The 19239-nt window shown below is 39.5% G+C and overlaps 2 protein-coding genes across 2 annotated transcripts; one reads left to right on the top strand and one right to left on the bottom strand.

The window, feature by feature from the left end:
• Positions 1-454: 454 nt before the first annotated feature.
• Positions 455-5496, bottom strand: LOC134000021 (pentraxin-4). Its single transcript, XM_062439329.1, has 5 exons — positions 5371-5496; positions 4033-4211; positions 2682-3769; positions 1486-1695; positions 455-1389 (listed from the first exon to the last, which is right to left on the bottom strand). The coding sequence occupies exons 1-5, from the start codon at positions 5494-5496 to the stop codon at positions 962-964; spliced, it is 2031 nt and encodes a 676-aa protein (XP_062295313.1). The 3' UTR covers positions 455-961.
• Positions 5497-6865: 1369 nt separating this feature from the next.
• Positions 6866-11695, top strand: slc2a6 (solute carrier family 2 member 6). The gene is made up of 8 exons (XM_062439194.1): positions 6866-6922; positions 7497-7768; positions 8224-8320; positions 8510-8609; positions 8806-8999; positions 9309-9484; positions 9656-9954; positions 11288-11695. Exons 1-8 carry the CDS (start codon positions 6869-6871, stop codon positions 11614-11616), a joined length of 1521 nt encoding a protein of 506 aa, XP_062295178.1. The 5' UTR covers positions 6866-6868; the 3' UTR covers positions 11617-11695.
• Positions 11696-19239: the final 7544 nt, after the last annotated feature.

Below are 19239 nucleotides of genomic sequence, written 5' to 3'. Positions count from 1 at the left end.
GATTCATTATTTGTTACACATATGTTTGATTAGGCAAAATGTCTCTCAGGAGACATTTGTACCACCAAATAAAAGGACAAAACCAAGGCACAGTGAGTTGTATTATCTTTATTCATAGAAAAATAAGCCACACACTTACTGTACGTTTCTGATCTTTTCTGATCTTAAAGATATCTCTATCCACAGTCATGCAGTGGCCATCATTAAAAAAGTTCAACAGGGAAGAAGCAGACTGTATTGTTAATGATAAGAAATATATTTTCATCTTCCTTTACCTCCCTATCCTGCATCAATATTATATATTTTTTATAATGTCTCATAATTGAAAATAATTGATTCTAGGTTTTCTGAGAACTAGACAACACACACACACACACACACACACACACACACACACACACACACACACACACACACACACACACACACACACACACACACACACACTAAACAACACAGAGACACAATAAAGAAAGACCCAAAAGCAATTTGTTTCAATTAAAACTCCTGAACATTCAAAATACTGTATTTAAGCTGATTTAAATATTTTGGAGACAGAAAATCTTAAAAAGACTTATGAAAATCACAAAAGGAGTGACTGAATAAATGATTCAAAAGGAGTATGTTTCAGAAACAGATAACCAGTGTGCTATATTGAGTTTTTCATAATGTATAAAAAACATTAATATAATCATTAATGTCAAACAAGAGAAAATTACAGATCACCCATCCAGTATTTGAAAAAGGTTGCCAAAATTTTGTTTGGCAAATACTTAAGACATTTCTAACCAATCAATACCATTTTACTTTATAGTCCTGTGTAACAAACTTCTACCTGTCCTAAATATGTTCAAATAAAAATAAAAATAAAAATAGTTTTTAATTGGCCTCTTAGTGGGCAGGCAAACAAGAATGATTGCAGAATTTCTGTTTAGGAATGAAACCTTTTCTGTAATTTTAATCAAACACAGTGCTCTAAACATTCACATGCCACCTGCTGCACTTCCCCATGTACTTCCTTTATGTCTTCCATGCCAAGCACCACCCCTCTGGGCACACCTCTTCCGTCTGCCACTCCTTCCACCTCTGAAGGGCTCAGTACTCTATTCCATACCCTGAACCCAGCTACCAGCCCAGCAAAACTCTCTGCAGGGTAAAACCCCCCGCCAACAATGTCCTGCTCCTGCCCCAGCACCACTGATCCACCTCCAGGAATCTCCCAGCCCTTCCTAAAGTTAGAGCCTGAGGAGGTAAGACGCCGGTCATTGTAGTACCAGAAACGACCCTGAATGGAGGACCAGATGACGCAGAGGTGGTGCCAGTGAGCGTCAAGGAGTATCGACACAGGAAGACGGCGATAACCAGGGTCCCCAATGACAAAGTCAAGAGATGGTGAGGAGGAGGAGGAGGAGGCAAAGGAAGATGGTGAGAAAGGAGAAGAGGGATTGGAACGATGGGAAGATGAGGAGGAATCAGTGAAGGATGCAGGTAAGGCAGAGGAGTTGCGTCCATACAGGACTAACTGGTTGTCATTGTCATGTGTTGCATAGGAGAGCAGCGTGCCGACATGTGAGGTGTCCACGCGTAGCCACAAACACACTGAAAGTTCAGGAAGGTCAGGGAGACTCAAGGCAAAGGTGACATAGTTCTCCACTGAGGCTGAAGGAAAGAACAGCATAGAGTCCACATTACAGACTGCAGAGAAAGGGAGAGAGAGGATATATTAAGGTTGATTACAAAAAAGTCAAAGATTAGGTGACTGGAGCTTCTCAAATGTGGTGATTTAATGCTGTTCTTTGTCAAACATAATAATAAACTGCTTATCTGTGGGTTTTGGACCATGGATCGAACAAAATAAGACATAATAAAGACATTACCCTTGACTCTGGGAAATTATAACAGACATTTTTCAAAATTCAAAAGACTAACTCATGGAAATATTTCTTAGTTGCAGGCCTAATTTAAAATAAGATAGATTAAACCTTCTTGCTTATAGGTAAATCATTTAAACTGTACATAGAGTTATGAATGCCAAAGCTGTATTCAATGTCAGTATCAAACCTACCAAACCACTGGAACTGCATCACATAACCCTCTAAAAGTTACATTAAAAATTGGAATCCACTGTCAAACAAGACTGAGTTGTAAATGACCTGCTTTTTGTCGTATGAAACTGCAAACTTTTTGAACATTTTACAAGATACAAAAGGGTGTCCAGATGCTACACAGAATGAATTTAAAAAAGGAAATGGATTTTCCAGATGGTGGCAGAACTCAGCATTCTATTCCCAGATGGCCAACCCTCACTGTACCTCTCGACACCTCTTTCTCTATCTGTAAATGTTGTCATGTAAGCTTGTTGTCATGTAAGATGTGAAAGGTAACTTGTAAAAAGATGTGAAATAGAGCTTTTCAGTTTGTTGTTGCATGCAATTTAACCCACAGATTTTCTGCACATATATGAACTATAAATCTGCTACAGAATGGGTTTCAACATTGTCTGTAATGTGGAAAAACAATGTCACTGGTTGAAAAGTGTTTTCTCCTTGCCTGGAATTTTAATACAACATGAAGACTTTTTCCAACACTACTGTAGATATGTTTAAATGTTTCCACTGGCAACCAGATTCAATTTCAGACTCTATGCATGTCAGAAATATTGGTCGGGGTTGCAGACCTACTTTTTGCATCCTTCTTGGGAACTGGCCGTGCTGGGATCTTTTGCCTCAAAGGAAGCTGGAGGAAGTTGCGAATTACCGAAGACTTCACTTTTGTGTTGCTTTCTTCATCTTCTTCTTCATCCCACCCTTTCACCCTGGATTGATAAGATTCAGAGAGGGGCTGAGGGAGGACATCTGAAGCTTGGGACTGTGAAGTCCCTGGTGTGGTCCTGCTCTGTTTCTCTCTGGTGGGTTCAGGATGGGTTTGAGTCTGGGATAGGGGCTGGGGCCAAGGAGGGTGATTTGGGTTGTGTAACTGAGGTTGGCTCTGGGATGCCTGCTGGACCTGGGCACGATGATAAGGCACAGCCCGGTGAGACTGGAGCTGCTCCTGCAGGATCGGGTATGGCCGTGTCTGGGCCCCTGCCTGGATCTGTGACTGGGGATGGTAAGCATGAGGTTCAGGTTGTGGCAGGTAGTCAGTGGACTGGGGATAAGGGCTTGGATACTGGAAGTGTGCCTGTGGATGAGCTTCTGTCTGAGATCTTTGCTTCTGGGCCTTTGAATGTTTAGGCTGGTTTGGCGTTGCCCGGTATTGATTCTGCAGAAGGGGGTTTTTCGCCTGGGAATCACTATCAGTCTGGGAATAGCTGATACCTGCTGGCCTGGGTTGGGTATGTCCATCCAGAATCCTTCCAGGTCTCCCTCCTTTATGCGTTTGGTTTCTTCTACGTGGTTCAAAGTATTCTTGAGGTGTGATGTTGGAGTTTATGGGTTTTCCCGACCTGCCTGACCCACGGATGTTACCCCCTCCATTCCCTTGAAGGACCCCACCAACTTGCCCCTCCAGGTGGGTCACACGCAACTCCTGGTTTTTCAGGGATTCCTGCAAACCTTTAAGCCCAATTAGCAGCTCATCTCGCTGGACTTGAAGGGCAGTCAGCTTTTCCTCTTGGTTCTGGAGCTCCATGCTGAGGTTAAAGAAATCTTGACCAATATCAGTCTTCGGTTTCTGGGAGTGGCGGCGGTTTTCCCTCAGGTTCCTCTCCATCAAAGCCAGACGACCCTCCATCCGCTTACTCTTCTTCTCGAGTTTTCTACTCCATTCTCTAGGGTGATAACCATCATTAGAAATGGTAGATAGTACATCTATTTTTGCATAGTCTGGTAAAATGTGTTAACTTGACAAAGTCCTAAATGATGCAATTCCTGTTATCTGAACTGAACTACAGTTAACTTCCTCTTTGCCTTCTCCCCCTTTCTTCACCACTCTGCTCTCAGATATTCCTTCAATTGCAAAATACAACCAGTACACAGGGATATGTCTATGATATATCAGACATATTGCAACCTTTAGTGACCAATCTCTAACCTGAGACCTTCTATCTCCTGCGTTGTGCTCTGCTTGAGGTGTTCAAGGTCCTGTGACAAGTGGTGGTAATGGTCATTCAGAGCCTGAACACGGCTCTCCAGCCCACTTGAAGAGTTTCTGTTCTGGTTCAGGTCCAGAGTGTTCAAACGGGCCTGGGTCAGCACCTGGAATTGTTGGAACTAATAGAAAAGAAATCCCAGTCAACAGTCATCATTGTTACAATGATTTCAACTATGTACAGTACTTTTACAAAAATTACTAATACTACATGAGCAAAAGGTTTGGTCTTTTCACAAATTGATGGGTAAATTATGTCCCATGCCTCATTCTATGCAGTTTAAAAGGGTTTTTAGTTCATGAGGGAATATAGTTTGGATCTATAGTGCAGGAATTAATTAGTTAATTTATCATAATATGATGATTACATTTTGTAGACATTCATGACTCTCAGACGATATAATCTATTGACTTTGGTGACCTTCATCTAGCACCATTAGGTACATTTTTAATTTGTCCAATACTTTTTTGACCAGTTACCTGCAAAATGTATGACATTCATATTCACCAAGACTATACTTTATATTTAGTGCTAAGTAGTTGATGGTAGCATGCTCATACACTGATCAAAGATAAAGAATGTTATGAATGCAGACATCCCAACTCTCCAGGAAGTTCCGGGAGTCTCCCGCATATTGATAGTGTCTCCATGACGCCCGCAAATGAGACACAATCTCCCGGAATCTGGAGTGGGCGAGCAGAGCGCGCATTAGAGAGTGCCTGCGTGTGTGTGTGTGTGTGTGTTTGTGTTTGTGTTTGTGTGACTATAAATGCAGCGCGTGTGAGAGCAAAGCGTCCTTATAGCTCTGTGTTGCTGCTTATTAGACCGACACCGATCGCACCCCCCAGGCTGGGATGTTTGTGAATGTTATACCTGCAAAACATTATTGTGCGCAATGCTACCATGCTGACTTTGTATTTACCTCAAAGTCCAGCTGTGCATAAGTGCAGCCTCACAGAGCTGGAGTTAACAAGCTAGGTAGCATATCTCTAAGGTTAATGCTTAGCAGAAAAGTTGCAACCTATCCATAGATTTGGTTTACAGTGGACTACACTTCGATTTAGAATTCTGCTATTATGTTAAGATACTATAAAAATGTAGTGAGTCATCTAAAAACATAAAACCCAACAACTGCATAGTCTTGCTGAGAAGGATCAGATCGCTGATCATTCAAAGGTTCAATATGATAATAGACTAATAATTCATTTTTTTTAAAGTCCATTATTTTACTAAAAGTTATATTATTAATGTAGACAGACACATGTTTGATTCAAGCCTACCTGTTCGTTGAGTCGTCTCAGTTTCTGGGAGACAGAATTAACTCCCTGCACCTTTACAGGCTGTATTTGCATCAGAAGCATGTGGACCAGGATCATGGGCCACTGGCCGGGCCTGAGGCTGCCCATGGTTGAGTTGAGCTCGGATAGATGCAGCAGGGAGCCTGGGTCCCAGTGTGGAAGTGTGGAAGTGAAGTAACCAAAAGATGAGAAAGGGACATAGCTAAACAGGGCTGGTCTGGATACACACAGTATGCAGACACAGTAAAGACACACACTCAGGATACACAAAAGCACTCCCACGAGCTGGGAGAGAAACACTTTCCACAACATCACCGGGGAGAACGCAGATGGATTTAACAGGTACTCAGCTCTCTATCACTCTCGTGCATAAGAAAAGAAAGCAAACTCCTCAAAACAATCTACCACCTAATGTCCAGTGTTTACTGATAAATAGAATAATGGAGACACATCAATACACAATGTCTCACTCATTTTTAAGTGCACCTTTTTCATGATTTCTATTTTGTCTTTGCAGTTTTACTTTTGGCAGCATTACCACTTTGAGGTTGTTTTTTGGTTGGATCTTTTATGAATTAAGTTGATTACTATTTGATACCTATCAGCACGAAAGGGAACTTTTGATGTCAAGATTTTATGATGATAGACTTTTATTTGACAAAAAATAGCAGGCAGTATGATCTGAATTAAAAACACACATTTTCATTAATTTATATTGTATTTATAAGGCTGTATATGTGTATGTTGTTGTACATGTGTGTTGCTGTAATGAAGCAGTAAATCTCATGATGTGTGGGCTGAGGGAGAAGCAGCCTGTACTTTTCTCTTCCCTCTGACTCAGCTAGCAGGGGATCTGGCTGTTCTCTTCCTCTTCTGCTTTTTGTTTTGAATGGCCTAATTCGGGAATCATGCCGTCATCCCTCTCTTCTGCTTATTTCTCATGGCCAGGTTACAACACTGTGGCTTTATTTACACTGGAGTTTAAAGACTCACTACTGACTACAACATTCGCACCAGTAGGCTATGTCATTTTAAAGCCAATTTAGCTGCATATGAATCCATCACCAGTTGATATTTTGAGCCAGTGTCCCGTGACAATTTTCATCCCACAAATTACATTCAAACCATAAATTTCAATTATGGAAGTTCAGTGTAGACACAGTTTTTAGTTTCACTTTCATTGTGACTAATATGTAGTTAGTTTCCGTGAGTTTCACACAGTCAGCCTGGAAAACCCTGGACTGCACACAGTCCACAGGAATATCAAGTTCACCACTTCAACAGGGTAGGTGTGACTGCTTTAAACAAGAATAGTCCCTATGTATTCAACCAGCTTTTTTCTTATATTTATTGCGACCCTGTAAAGAAGGATCACCTGGAAGCTTTTTTCACTTTAGTGTGAACGGAAAACAGATAAATCGGACACCTTTTAAAAAGGCTGATTTGTCATTGAACAACTATGACGTCTACTGCTGCGGACATGGGTGAAGAGTCTCCTCTGCTGAACAGAAGACCAACATCGTCTGAGTCCCAGGTTAGTAACATTTATCTGATTTTAGAGAAACGTCGACAGCTCATCAATGTAGTGTGTGAGTGTTGGGTTTTACATGAACAACAAAACATGACTTGTTCTCTAGGTGTTTATAGATTCTTGCTCACTCATCCTGCTGAACCTGTTTAGTTTTTATCCATTACAGCTGCAAATATGTGTAAAGGTGCTCTGAGGCTGTATGTTAATGAAAGAAATGTTGTATGTTCACTTGTCTGGTAAGCACTTTCTAGATAAGGTTGTTGGCTGTCATGCATTGAGAATTAGTATATCAGGGTCCTGGATTTTACTAGAATGTGGTGGGAAAAGTACCCGTGTCACTGTCATTTTTCTAAATTCTAAATTTAGTCTGGGAACAATATACCAGACACATATTGTAAACTTTTATGAATATGTTCCCTTTTTAATAAATTTCTGAAATCAAGACTGATTTGCTTTAATATTTAGGTTAACACTTCCCTTTAACTTGAATAGTATAATAGATTAGCACAGCATTTTCTTCTTTTTTCTATGAGGTTTATGATCTGCGTTTTAACTTATCCACATCCCTCCATCCCAGATCAATAACTCTAAACTGTACCTGGCCGTCTTTGCGGCTGTCCTGGGGAACTTCAGCTTCGGTTACTCTCTAGTCTACTCGTCTCCTGTCCTGCCAAAGCTCCAGAGCCCTGATGCCGACCCTCGGCTCAGGATGGACACGGAGCAGGCCGCTTGGTTCGGCTCAATCTACACGCTGGGTGCAGCAGCTGGTGGGTTGGGGGCCATGCTGCTGAACGACTTAATTGGACGGAAGCTGAGCATCATGGTGTCAGCAATGCCCTCGACTATTGGGTGCGTCTCATTAAATATTATTAGAATATTCTGTTCAAGAGCACAATAGAACCACATGGTCTGAAAAATATTGTTTTGTCTGAGCCTTTAAAAGTCAATTCTGTCAGATGTTTTAATTTCACATCGTTGTTTATGGAAGCAAAAATGGAAATTACATTTTATTTTCCTATTTTTTGTATAATTTTGTCCATCGGGAAACCGCCTGTATGACTGGACCTTATATAGTCAGTGTGTGTGTTACTGGGGTACTCAGTGGTAGTGTCTATGATGTGAAAGTTTTGACAACATTTTAGGTGCAAATTCAGGAGGCTTATTACCATCTGATTACCACGGTTAGTGAAATCAAGCACACCTGTAGAATAGCCTCTCCACACCAAACTGACATAACAGCCTACATTGTGTGAGTCTGCATGTACAGTTTTGATGTTTTTTTAATTCACGTCTGTGTTTTTCAGCTACATGCTAATGGGAGGGGCCGTGGACGTGTGGATGCTCCAACTCGGTCGTTTCCTTACAGGTGTTGCCGGGGGGATGACCGCAGCATCCATTCCTGTAGGTTACCATGGTTACACATGATTTTCTTTTTTCCTTTCCCCCTTTTTTGTCCCAAATCCCAACACCAGTTATAAAACCCCTGTTCTTTGCAATGTTAGACATGAACATAACCCCATTATCACTGAGCTTGTGATGACATCAATTATGTAAACGGTTGTGGCTGTATGTGTGTTACATGTGTCACAGGTTTACATATCAGAAATCTCGCACAAAGCAGTGAGAGGAGCTCTGGGATCCTGCCCACAGATCACTGCTGTGGTTGGAGCCCTGGCACTCTACAGTCTAGGTAGGAACAAACCAATACTGCTGCGTTAACACTAATTTACAATATATTTTTTAGACATTTAGTTGAAACTCTTATCTAGAGCAGCTTCAATTATTGGGTGTTCAGTGGATACAAAGGCTCACAGTGCATTCTGTAACGATCGAACCTGATGCAGAAACATCTGAATCATAATCTCAACATCATGTATAATGTATAGGTTTGGTGGTACCGTGGCGGTGGCTGGCAGTGGCAGGGGAGGTGCCGGCAGTGCTGATGGTTGTGCTGCTGGTGTTCATGCCCCGCTCCCCCAGGAGGCTCCTCTCTCAGGGCAGAGAGCAGCAGGCTGAGAAGGCCCTCCGCTGGCTGAGGGGGAAGCACTACGACATACAGATCGAGCTCAGTGCCATACAGGTAAGAGGCAGCAAACACTATCATGTGTTTAGATAGATAGATAGATAGATCTTTATTGTCTCATTGTTTAAATAGCTTAAGGGGACATTTAATTACGCAGTGAAAACACATTGATATCAGTTTTTTAAGGTTGAGATGGAGGAAGTTTCATGGTTCCAACATCATCTTGTACAACCACATAGATTTCAGTGAATTGAGTGGAATTTTAAGTGAAAAAAGTAGTAGTACTCACACAAGTTTTTGTGTTGTGTGCGTGTGTGTGTGTGTGTGTGTGTGTGTGTGTGTGTGTGTGTGTCTCTACTAATGCAGCACAGCATCAGTACACAGAGTAAAGTCACATTGTCCCAGCTGGCCACACCTGTCTACTACCGGCCGATCCTGATCTCAGTGGTGATGCGTTTCCTGCAGCAAATGACGGGGATCACTCCCATTCTGGTTTACCTGGAGCCTATCTTTTCCAAGAGCAAAGTCTCGCTGGAGCCCAGGTAGGAGATCCACTCTGTTCATCTATCTCTATATTATCTGCCACTTTCTAATGCTGTAAATGTATGATCTTTCCATTAATTAGGTCACAAGGACTGTGCAAATCATAAATCTGTTAACTTCAATCCCAGGATGCCACAAAGACTGAGCTATCCTTGTTATGTATCTGCCAGGTATGATGCTGCCATTGTAGGTGCAGTCCGCCTCTTTTCTGTTGCTGTGGCAGCCAGTTTGATGGACAGGGCAGGACGCAGAGCTCTGCTGTTCACGTCGAGCCTGCTGATGTTCTTATCAAGTCTGACTTTGACCATGATCTCCCACACCACGCCTTGCCCTCCTGGCCCTGCCCCTCCGAACCTCACTGTGAGTTTGGACTACAGCCCCCAGAACTACACTGAAAACATCTTGTATGTCGGCCACCAAACATCAACGAACCTCATCCCTCTCATCAGCACCATGGTCTTTATATTTGGTGAGTGTCAAAACCAACTCATTTGGTTAAAAAAAATCCATGCTTTATGTTGTTTTTAGTCATGCTAGCAGCACGGCTGTGGGGATGGCAATGTCAGTCTATCAGTTTGGTTCAGATCAATACATGCATGACTCATATGTTTGCACAGACCTTCATGTTCCCCAAAGGATGAATTGTGCTGACTTAAGCAGCACCATTAGGTTAACATCTGTGCTTCAGGGTGAAACATCTTGGCACCAATCGGATGGATTGCCATGAAATTTGGTATAGATTGTCAAGGCCTCTATAGGAAATAACTTTTGGGATCACTTGACCTTTCTTCTTGCATCACTAGCAAGTTAAAGGTTTAATTTATTCTATGAAATAGCATGACATCTACTAGATGTATTGGCACAAATTTTGTTCATACAGTTATGAGTCCTAGACAGTGTTTCCTAATGACATTGGTGTTCCCAGATTTTTCATCTGGCACCACCATGTGGTTTATGGTAGCTAGACATTTTTTGACAACTGGATTGTCATGAAGTGTGCTACAGATATTCATGGTCAGTATCAATGCTATGACTTTGGTGATCCTATGACATTTCCTCCAGTGCCACAATCAGGTATCCAATATTTTGGTTTATGTCCCGATACTTTAAAAACGAATGACATTCCCTTCAGCCTCAGCTGTACTTATTTGGCCCTAATTAGCAAATCTTAGCACGTTAACAGGCTAAACTAAAATGATAAAGTTTAGTCTTGTTTTAGTTCATTTTAATTCACACTGCTCAAGTATAATCGACATAGCACTTGTAAACAAACATGAGACAATTAGCTTATGTGTTGTCAGACATGTCTCCCAGTATTGAACTAAGCATGTGATGTTTGCAGTTAATTATTCTCTGTCTTGTTCCAACAAGTTATGAGCACACAGAAAATAACTGAATGTGAGCATCACTCCAAGCTACCATTTGTCCTCAGGTCATTTGGTTGTACTTTGCTCCACAAGCACAATTAACTGTTGGCTGCCACACATCATTAGGTATCTTGTCACACTCTGTAAAACTGGTTTAGATTATCAGACTGTCCTAATTTATTTGACTGGTTGGGAAAACTTTTCGAAGGCACAGTACTGTTATGCAAGGCCACTTAAATTCAAAGGAGTACCAAGTAAAGGAGTAGACAAATTATTAGGGTTAGGGTTAAGCAATTAAGCAGTATGTCTTACTGCTTAATTATTTATGACTGTTAAACCTCTAAAAACATTTCTTGGTGTGACCGTGCCCTAACAAAGACATGACAGTTGATGCATTTATTGTACTTTGACGTCACATTGTTGATTGTTTCCCAGGATACGCCATGGGATGGGGCCCAATCACATGGTTGCTGATGTCAGAGGTGTTGCCGCTGGTTGCCAGGGGCGTGGCTTCAGGCCTGTGTGTGACTGTCAGCTGGTTGACGGCCTTCATGCTCACACACGCCTTCACACACCTGGTGGATAGCTATGGCCTGTACGTGCCATACCTGGGTTTCACAGTGGTGTGTGTGCTCTGTCTGCTGTTCACGGCAGTGTGCATTCCAGAGACCCGTGGCCGCTCGCTGGAGGAAATAGAAAACTATTTCAGGACAGGACGCACGTTCACCATCAAGCGGAGTCAATCTACTGTCCAGTCGAGCTGAAGCTTGAAGACCAGAATGTAACAAACATTTTTATATTTCCTATTTTTGTTTCAAGTACTGGATGAACTGTGAAACCTTTCACAATCAGTATGTACTCTCGTATTGCCAAGAAACATGTCACCATTCATCATCAGGTTTTATGTTTAACTACTATAACATGTTCACATAAAAAATAATGACATTTTAATATGAGCAAATGAACATTTACCTCTCACTCCAACAATAGAAGCAAAGCCTCCCTATAATCTGTAGCCAGTTGCAATGGTTATTAAAAACAATAATACACTCTGACATGTCAGAATATTAATGGACGCAGTAGGGAAACATTTATCCACTGTGCAATGTGCTGCTTTCTTGCGTATTTTTGCTTATCTAAATCACACAATGTATATTGACTTACCTATTGAAATTCATTCAGTAGGTAAAACACAGTATGCACTGTTGCTATGTATAGTCAGTGACCCAAAACTGACTTTCCTGTTTAGCTCTTTTTATATATATCAAACAACACTTTAGCATTAAATACTTTATGAAAATGTATTTTAATTTTCAGTTTTCTGACATTTTTCTGACAGTGGCAGTCTGCTTAGCTGTCCATCATATTGTTTAAAACGTGTAACTTCTTAAGAGATTGACAAGGCTGAGAACTAGGGGCCACTTTTGTTTGCTTTATGTTTACATGCTCCATACAATTTTTTTGCCCATGGTATATCACACACTTACATTTAATTGGCTATAGTTTGAATGCTTACATTTCAGAAGCTGCCGTTTTGAATTTGTAAGCAATCACAGACAGTCTTAGTGCCAGGTATGATGCACTGCACACAAAATGATTTGTTCTGTGCAGAAGCCACAATTTATTTTCTTATGAGCATTGATAGAGAAACAACCAAGAGACTGTCTACATGAACTTCATATTATCAGAATATCCAGCAGGCAACATCACTATTAACACTGTTTCACTGACATGATGTTCTAACCCCAGAGTTGCAAGTAGTTGATTAATCAATTCCTATTTCCTTTTTGTTCAAAATGCCCAAAGATTTGCTGTTTTCAACTTCGCAAATGAGATTTTAATGAATTGTTTGTCATATGTGATAGTAAACTGAATATCTTTGAATTTTGGGTCATTGTTCAGACAAAACGAGACATCTGAAGTTGTCCCATTTGACTATAATGTTCATTGTTCACTATTTTCTGACATTTTAGAGCTGACTAAGTTGCAGCCCTTCCTGTATGTACTGCTGATTTTGTTGCAGGTTTTGTTATACAATCAGTTAGGAAGGATCAAAAACTGAAAATGATCAATAGAAGAATCAACAGGTGAATGATTGACATTTTTGTTACAACATGCTTCAAAAATAAGCACCAAAATCAAAATATAAGCCTAAACCTATCCTTAAAAGTGTGTTAATCCTCTCAACAAACAGGTTGCCAGCTGGTTCAACATCCACTCTGTCGTTTAAAAAAAAGGATTGGAAGTGATGTTTCCAGCATGCTCTGATAGCTCAGCAGGCCAGGTCACATGCTGCAATGTGTGCTCTCCTTGTCGTAGGTTTGAGTCTGACTCACAGCCAATGATCACAGTTCTATAGTGACTGCATAGAGCTCATCTGTATGTTACTAAATCGTAGCAGATAACTTTGGATGGACTATTGGCATTAAATTGTATACAATTATGCATATACAAGTACACATTACACTAATGTGGTTCCTAAAGAAATGTATAGTACACTGTGATCCACAGATATGTGGGTATTAACATTACGCTGTCAAGTGTTCCTGTTATTTTGTCCACCCCATGGTAGATATCACTTTAAATAATCTGAAGGTGTGTATCACACAAAGTACAGATGCTTATGTGCATACAATACAGTATTATGTGAAGCTGTGTTGTCTGTAGAGTGTTTGACATTTTATAAAAGAAGGGAAAACACACCACAGGTTTCAGTGTGTGTGTGTGTGTGTGCGCATTTGCACATGTGTGTGCGTGATCTTTTTAGACACACCTCACTAAAGCTGTGTATCATTGATGACAGGTGAAAGAAAGCTGGAATACAGCCTTAGTGCAGGAATGTTTAGTTTGCAAAGCCCTATTGTACAGAACATACAATAAACTCTTACCCTAACAATGCTTCAAGACTGCATGATATGATCATTACAAAACAAGCATTAAAGTGGATATGACCGTCCTTTTCTGAGACATTTTTTGGTTTGATAGTGTCTTTATCTCAATGGATAACTGGTTTAGTCACACATGCATAAACTGTAAACAGAGATAACAAGGGAAAAAAACAAAACCATATTCCGTAATTTTAGTATGGAAGTGCTATCAAAAGCCTGGATCTGTATAATTGTTATAGTCTTCCAAAAGTAACTGGTCTCTAACCTTGAGGTGTTTGCATTACAATACCAAATACAACAGTAGATATCCATTTATTTTAGAATATGAACATAAAACAACATTCATATTTCAGATGTTTGGAAACACTAATTAAAGAATAAGTTTATATATTACAAAATATTGCATACTGAATATACAGACAGGTAATACATTACAGCATTCATTTAGCTTCAGTAGTGCGTGTGTGTCTGTGTTTCAACTGGCTCTTAAATAACAAGGTGCACCACAAGGCTCAATTTTAGGTCCACTTCAGTATGTGTTACGCATGTACTGTATGGTTATGCAGATGATACCCAACTATACCGTTTAAGTACATTACTGTATACTAGATATTTGTTCAATGTGGGATGTCTGCAGTTAAAGTGAAGGTCTTGGCATGAGCCATCTCAATTTTATGTTAGCACTAGCAGTATAAATATACTACAAAACAAGCTTAATGCCTCATCCCTGACAAGACCTCTGTGGTTGTTCAACATACTGAACCCAGAGACTTTCTTTCATTCAGTGTGGGATGTCTTAAAATTTCTGCAGTTAAACTGAAATTTAAGCAACACAGAGCAACCATAAACACAAAGTTTTACTGTATAAAGGAATATGGCCCAAATCAGGTTGATTCTGTTTTTCATTGGCACAGAGCGAAATAGAAGACATAATAATTTCTAAACTGTTTGCTTATTCATGTTAAGATGGACCAAAGCCGAAAATAGATTTTACTGGTAATTCATTAGGCTCCTCGGGGCTTTGCTCCAAGTTATATACACAAGTTTTAAAACCCTTTTAAATCACAGATAAGCTTTAAGAGCTTGGATATCTTTTCTCTAGCCTAATTTAGCTTGAGGCTAAAACCAAAAGACTAAGAGCTAAAAGGGACAGATAAACTGCTGTCAGTGTCAGATCATCTATCTTTTGTAAATATCCTCATTAAAAGGGCTATTTCAGCACAAAAAGTCCATTATAAGTATTATTTCAAACATTTCATTTGACTTAGCTGTTGGTATTTTTACCTGTTGCACTGGTTTCAGAGGTTTCCATGTATGGAAGAAACTCAAAATTATTGCTACTCTTGATTGGTTCTAATCTTATGGGTGCAACCGGAAATGTGTTTTAGTGTTTTCTCCTCACGTTATTAGAATAATTCGGTATGGAAAATGGATGAATTATCCTTACCATTAGCATGTTCATTAGCATGCTAGCATTAACATCCACACACACACACACACACACACACACACACACACACACACACACACACACACACACACACACACACACACACACACACACACACAAACACACACAAACACACACACACAGACACACACACATACGTCAGCCTTTCTACAGGAATGTAAAAAACTGTGAGGATTGGTTTATTCTCTGGAATGTTGTTCATCAAGCCCATCGAAACACACATTCACTCATACACACATATGCACACACGCACACACACACACATAGACAAACACAGATACATTAACACCACCTCACCCAGTTGACATGTGAAAAAGGCAACACCCCACACTCTCATATATACCTTTAGCTCCCCAGATCCTCTACCTGAGTTATTTTGTGGGATGAGTGAAGTATGTAAAAGAACCGGAAGCTAAACTTAAAAATAGATTTGATATTTAAGAATTTACTATTTTAGTGGGTTATTTAAAATGTTGAGGTAATCTGAGATGGACCTGAAATCTCTTGCAACCAACATACACTGAAAGGGATTCCCATTTTTTTTTAGTGAACAGGGTTCAAAATGGGTTGTCTTTTTCTAAATAACAGAATTGCTGTCCATTTTGCAACAGATGGATCCCTCTGGGATACTACATGCATGCAGATGGGTGACAAATTAAAGGAAATTACTTGACCCCTATAGTGAGGGGATCCTGATCCTACTTGATCCTGATCCTTACGCTGTGGGGGGCATTTTATTGGCATGGTTTAAGTCTTATTGTCCACTTGTCTATCCTGATGGGAGTGGTCTCCCATCAAAATTCCAAATGAGGGAATATCTTTTGGCAGAAAGGTGTTCATCCATCCAGTAGAGTTCAGAGACTGTAGATCAATGCTAAGGAGCACTGAAACTGTTCTGGTGGCACATGGTGGCCCAACACCTTACTAAGACACTTTACGTAGGTTTTTCCTTTAAATTGTCACCCATCTGGATATATATATTGCATCGGAGCACTTTATTAAACTTAAATGATATTACTATTGAAATACACACATTCAAAATACACTTGTTTTTATGAATACACCATTACTTATTTTTTGTATTTCGGCCTGACTTATCAGAGAGAAAAAAAACTGTCTGGATTGATAGAAATGTCCATGGTTCAAAACCCTATACATGCTAAAAATCTGAGTCATGTCCAGCCTCCCTCAACATCTACCTGTAAGGTGTGCTTTGAAGTACTCAACAGTGCTATATGATCCAGTGATCAACAGTAGAAAAATGTGGTTGAACTGGCCTGCTGCCAGCTGACGGGATAGCGACATCTTTTGAGCTTAAATTCAATTATGTTACCATAACAAAACAAAAAAACACCCAGGCAGGTTGTTCAAGCTAAATAAAATCAAATGTAGTAAATGTTCACAAAGGCAAAATGCAGCCAAAAGATACATAGCCTGACATTTTGGGAAATATGCTCATTTTCTTCCTGGTGAAGAGTTAGGTGAGAAGATCGAGACTGTTATCAATGTTCTCATCTAACTATCCACAAGAAAGCAAATAAACATATTTCACAAAATGTCTGACTTTTTTCTTTAAACCAGGGGTTTTATAGCTCATGTGTCATTGATCATACTTAGAGAATTACCATTCACTCTTTACTATCTTTACAGACAGCATTAAAATTCACAAAATTCTATACTAATAAAAATATACATAACAGCTCAAAATCATTTGGATAAATCTAGTGTATGTGTTTGTTAGTCCAAACTGCCTCTGTTCTGAATCCTGAAAATGAGGAATTCTTGCAACCTTTGCCCTCGATGACCATTCTGCTACGCTTAGTCTGGTCTGCTCACACAGTATACTTAACATGACTTCTCGCTAAGTTTTACAGCCTGTAAAAATTGGATTTAATTTTATCTTTACACCTTGTTCGTTTGTTAATTAACAATTTAAAGGCACTATAGTCTGCCAGAATTTCTTCTATATGAATATATGGGTGAGGTAGTTCAACCTGCTATCAGGAGCCTTTAGACCACAATGAAGAATTTAATTGGTCTGAGTTTCAGTTTGTTTCATGCTACCATGATGGGAACAACTTTACATTTTTGACATTTTTGGGGAAATGGTCCATTTTTTGTTAATGCAAAAATGTGTAAACATGTGTCAAATAGAGTTTGTAAATGGCCTTCCGGTTACATTCCAGGACTTGAAACTATGATCACCTCGAGTCAGCATTAAGTCAGACGGTCTGCTTAAAGAAGGGAAACAGGTTATTCTCATTTCAGAGAGTGATACACATACACACACACACACTCCCTAAATGATCTATGAGAAACAAAGAACAAAGTAAAAAATACCAGTTCTGCCTTTGAAAGTTACGCCTAACCACTAAGTGACTCATGCACTGCTGCATATTCACATTTGTGAGGGCAGGGCAGTGGGCGTGTCCTGGGAGGCTTTTAGAGGTACAGGTGAAACAGGTGTTTCAGAATCAGCTCACACACACATCTCTGCATATTGACGACAAAACCCCACCACGGTAAGACTTTCAGAAATGAATATGTGATGTACAGAAAGAGGACTTTATTTCATACTGAAGGAGTGAGGGATCAGGTTTTATATTTCTTGAGTTTGTAAGATGAAAACTGAAGATGTTACATTTGATGAGTGGATAAAAACAACTATATCTTAAATGCTCAGGCAGGAAAGGACTGCTTATTATGTGATAAAGTTAACGTGAAAAAAGAGGAAGATAATCTTAATGTCCAGTGTTTTATCTCTTATTATATAATCATGAATCCATTCATTTTAATCTAAATCTATTGGGGTTGTACTGCTGGAATGTGGCGACAGACACAACAGGTTTTATAGGCTCTGGTTGAGCAGGGAGAGGATTTCTTTGGTTGTTTATTGCTGGTCGCATTTGTTGTTTGCCTTTTTTCTGTTTATTTGTTTTAATTTTTATTTGCATTTTAAAGTTTTGAACAACATGTAAATGCCAGGATGTATCTCACAGTACATGCAGCTGTGAAATGTTCCTCTCTTGTTCTGTAAACTAAAGTCTAGCATTTCTAGGTGTTTCTAGTCAACCCATCATTTAGCAGAACTATTACTGCAGGACCTGTGGGGATGTTAAGCTCCCAGAACATGTATGTATTTAGTTTAGTTTAGCTGAAATTACATAATGACAAAGGAGGCATTAAATCACACGTTCCCACAGTATGTCAAAGATAATAATAAATTACAAGATTCATTTTCATTGTGCTCCTTGATGTCTTTGCATTTGCAGACTGTAACATTTAGTCTTTCACAGAGGGTATTTTTTAGAGAGAGAGATGATCTCCCATTCACAAAAGACATTTTGGATATTAATGGACTCAATCTAATGTGTCTCTATTCTGTACATGCGTGGGTGTTTAAGCCTCTAGAGTTCTTCAGGTTCTTTGTTGAATATTCACTTATTTGTGACATTGGGTCTTGGTTTCAGTCACAAATGGTAGTAATTGTAAGGGTTGTTGTATTAGTAGTGTTGCAGTATCAATTGTGCCAGCTGTAGCAGTACTACAATAGTTGCAGTAGAATGGTAGAAATAGTAACCATAGTAACAATGAGAAACGGATTAAACATGTAGTAGTGCTCATGTATATCAAACCAATGACATGTGCATGTAACTTTCTAAAATAAGTTTCAATCATGTCTTAAAGTGACAAGTGATCTCATAGAAAATTCTACAATTAAAATTATTATTAATAATGTAAAACAGGGCTGCTGTACTATAAATAATGATAGTGAAAAGAAAATACAAACTCATTCTAAAATGTGACTGAATTTGGTACTTAACTGACTTCTGCTCACTAAATGGTAGGCTCTAATTTTATAACCATATATAAAAATGGTTTGGTTTCTTATGTTCTCAGCTGACTTTGTATTGTACCATAATTATTCATATAAAATGGGCAACTATACCACTACCACAAGAACAACACAAATAATGAGAAAAAACTGGGCCATGGTTTGTGTATATAGTATATTGTTTTATTGTTAT

The sequence above is a fragment of the Scomber scombrus genome, chromosome 18 (assembly GCF_963691925.1).
Source record: "Scomber scombrus chromosome 18, fScoSco1.1, whole genome shotgun sequence".
Lineage (NCBI taxonomy): Eukaryota > Metazoa > Chordata > Actinopteri > Scombriformes > Scombridae > Scomber > Scomber scombrus.
This window is presented reverse-complemented; position numbering and strand designations above follow the sequence as displayed.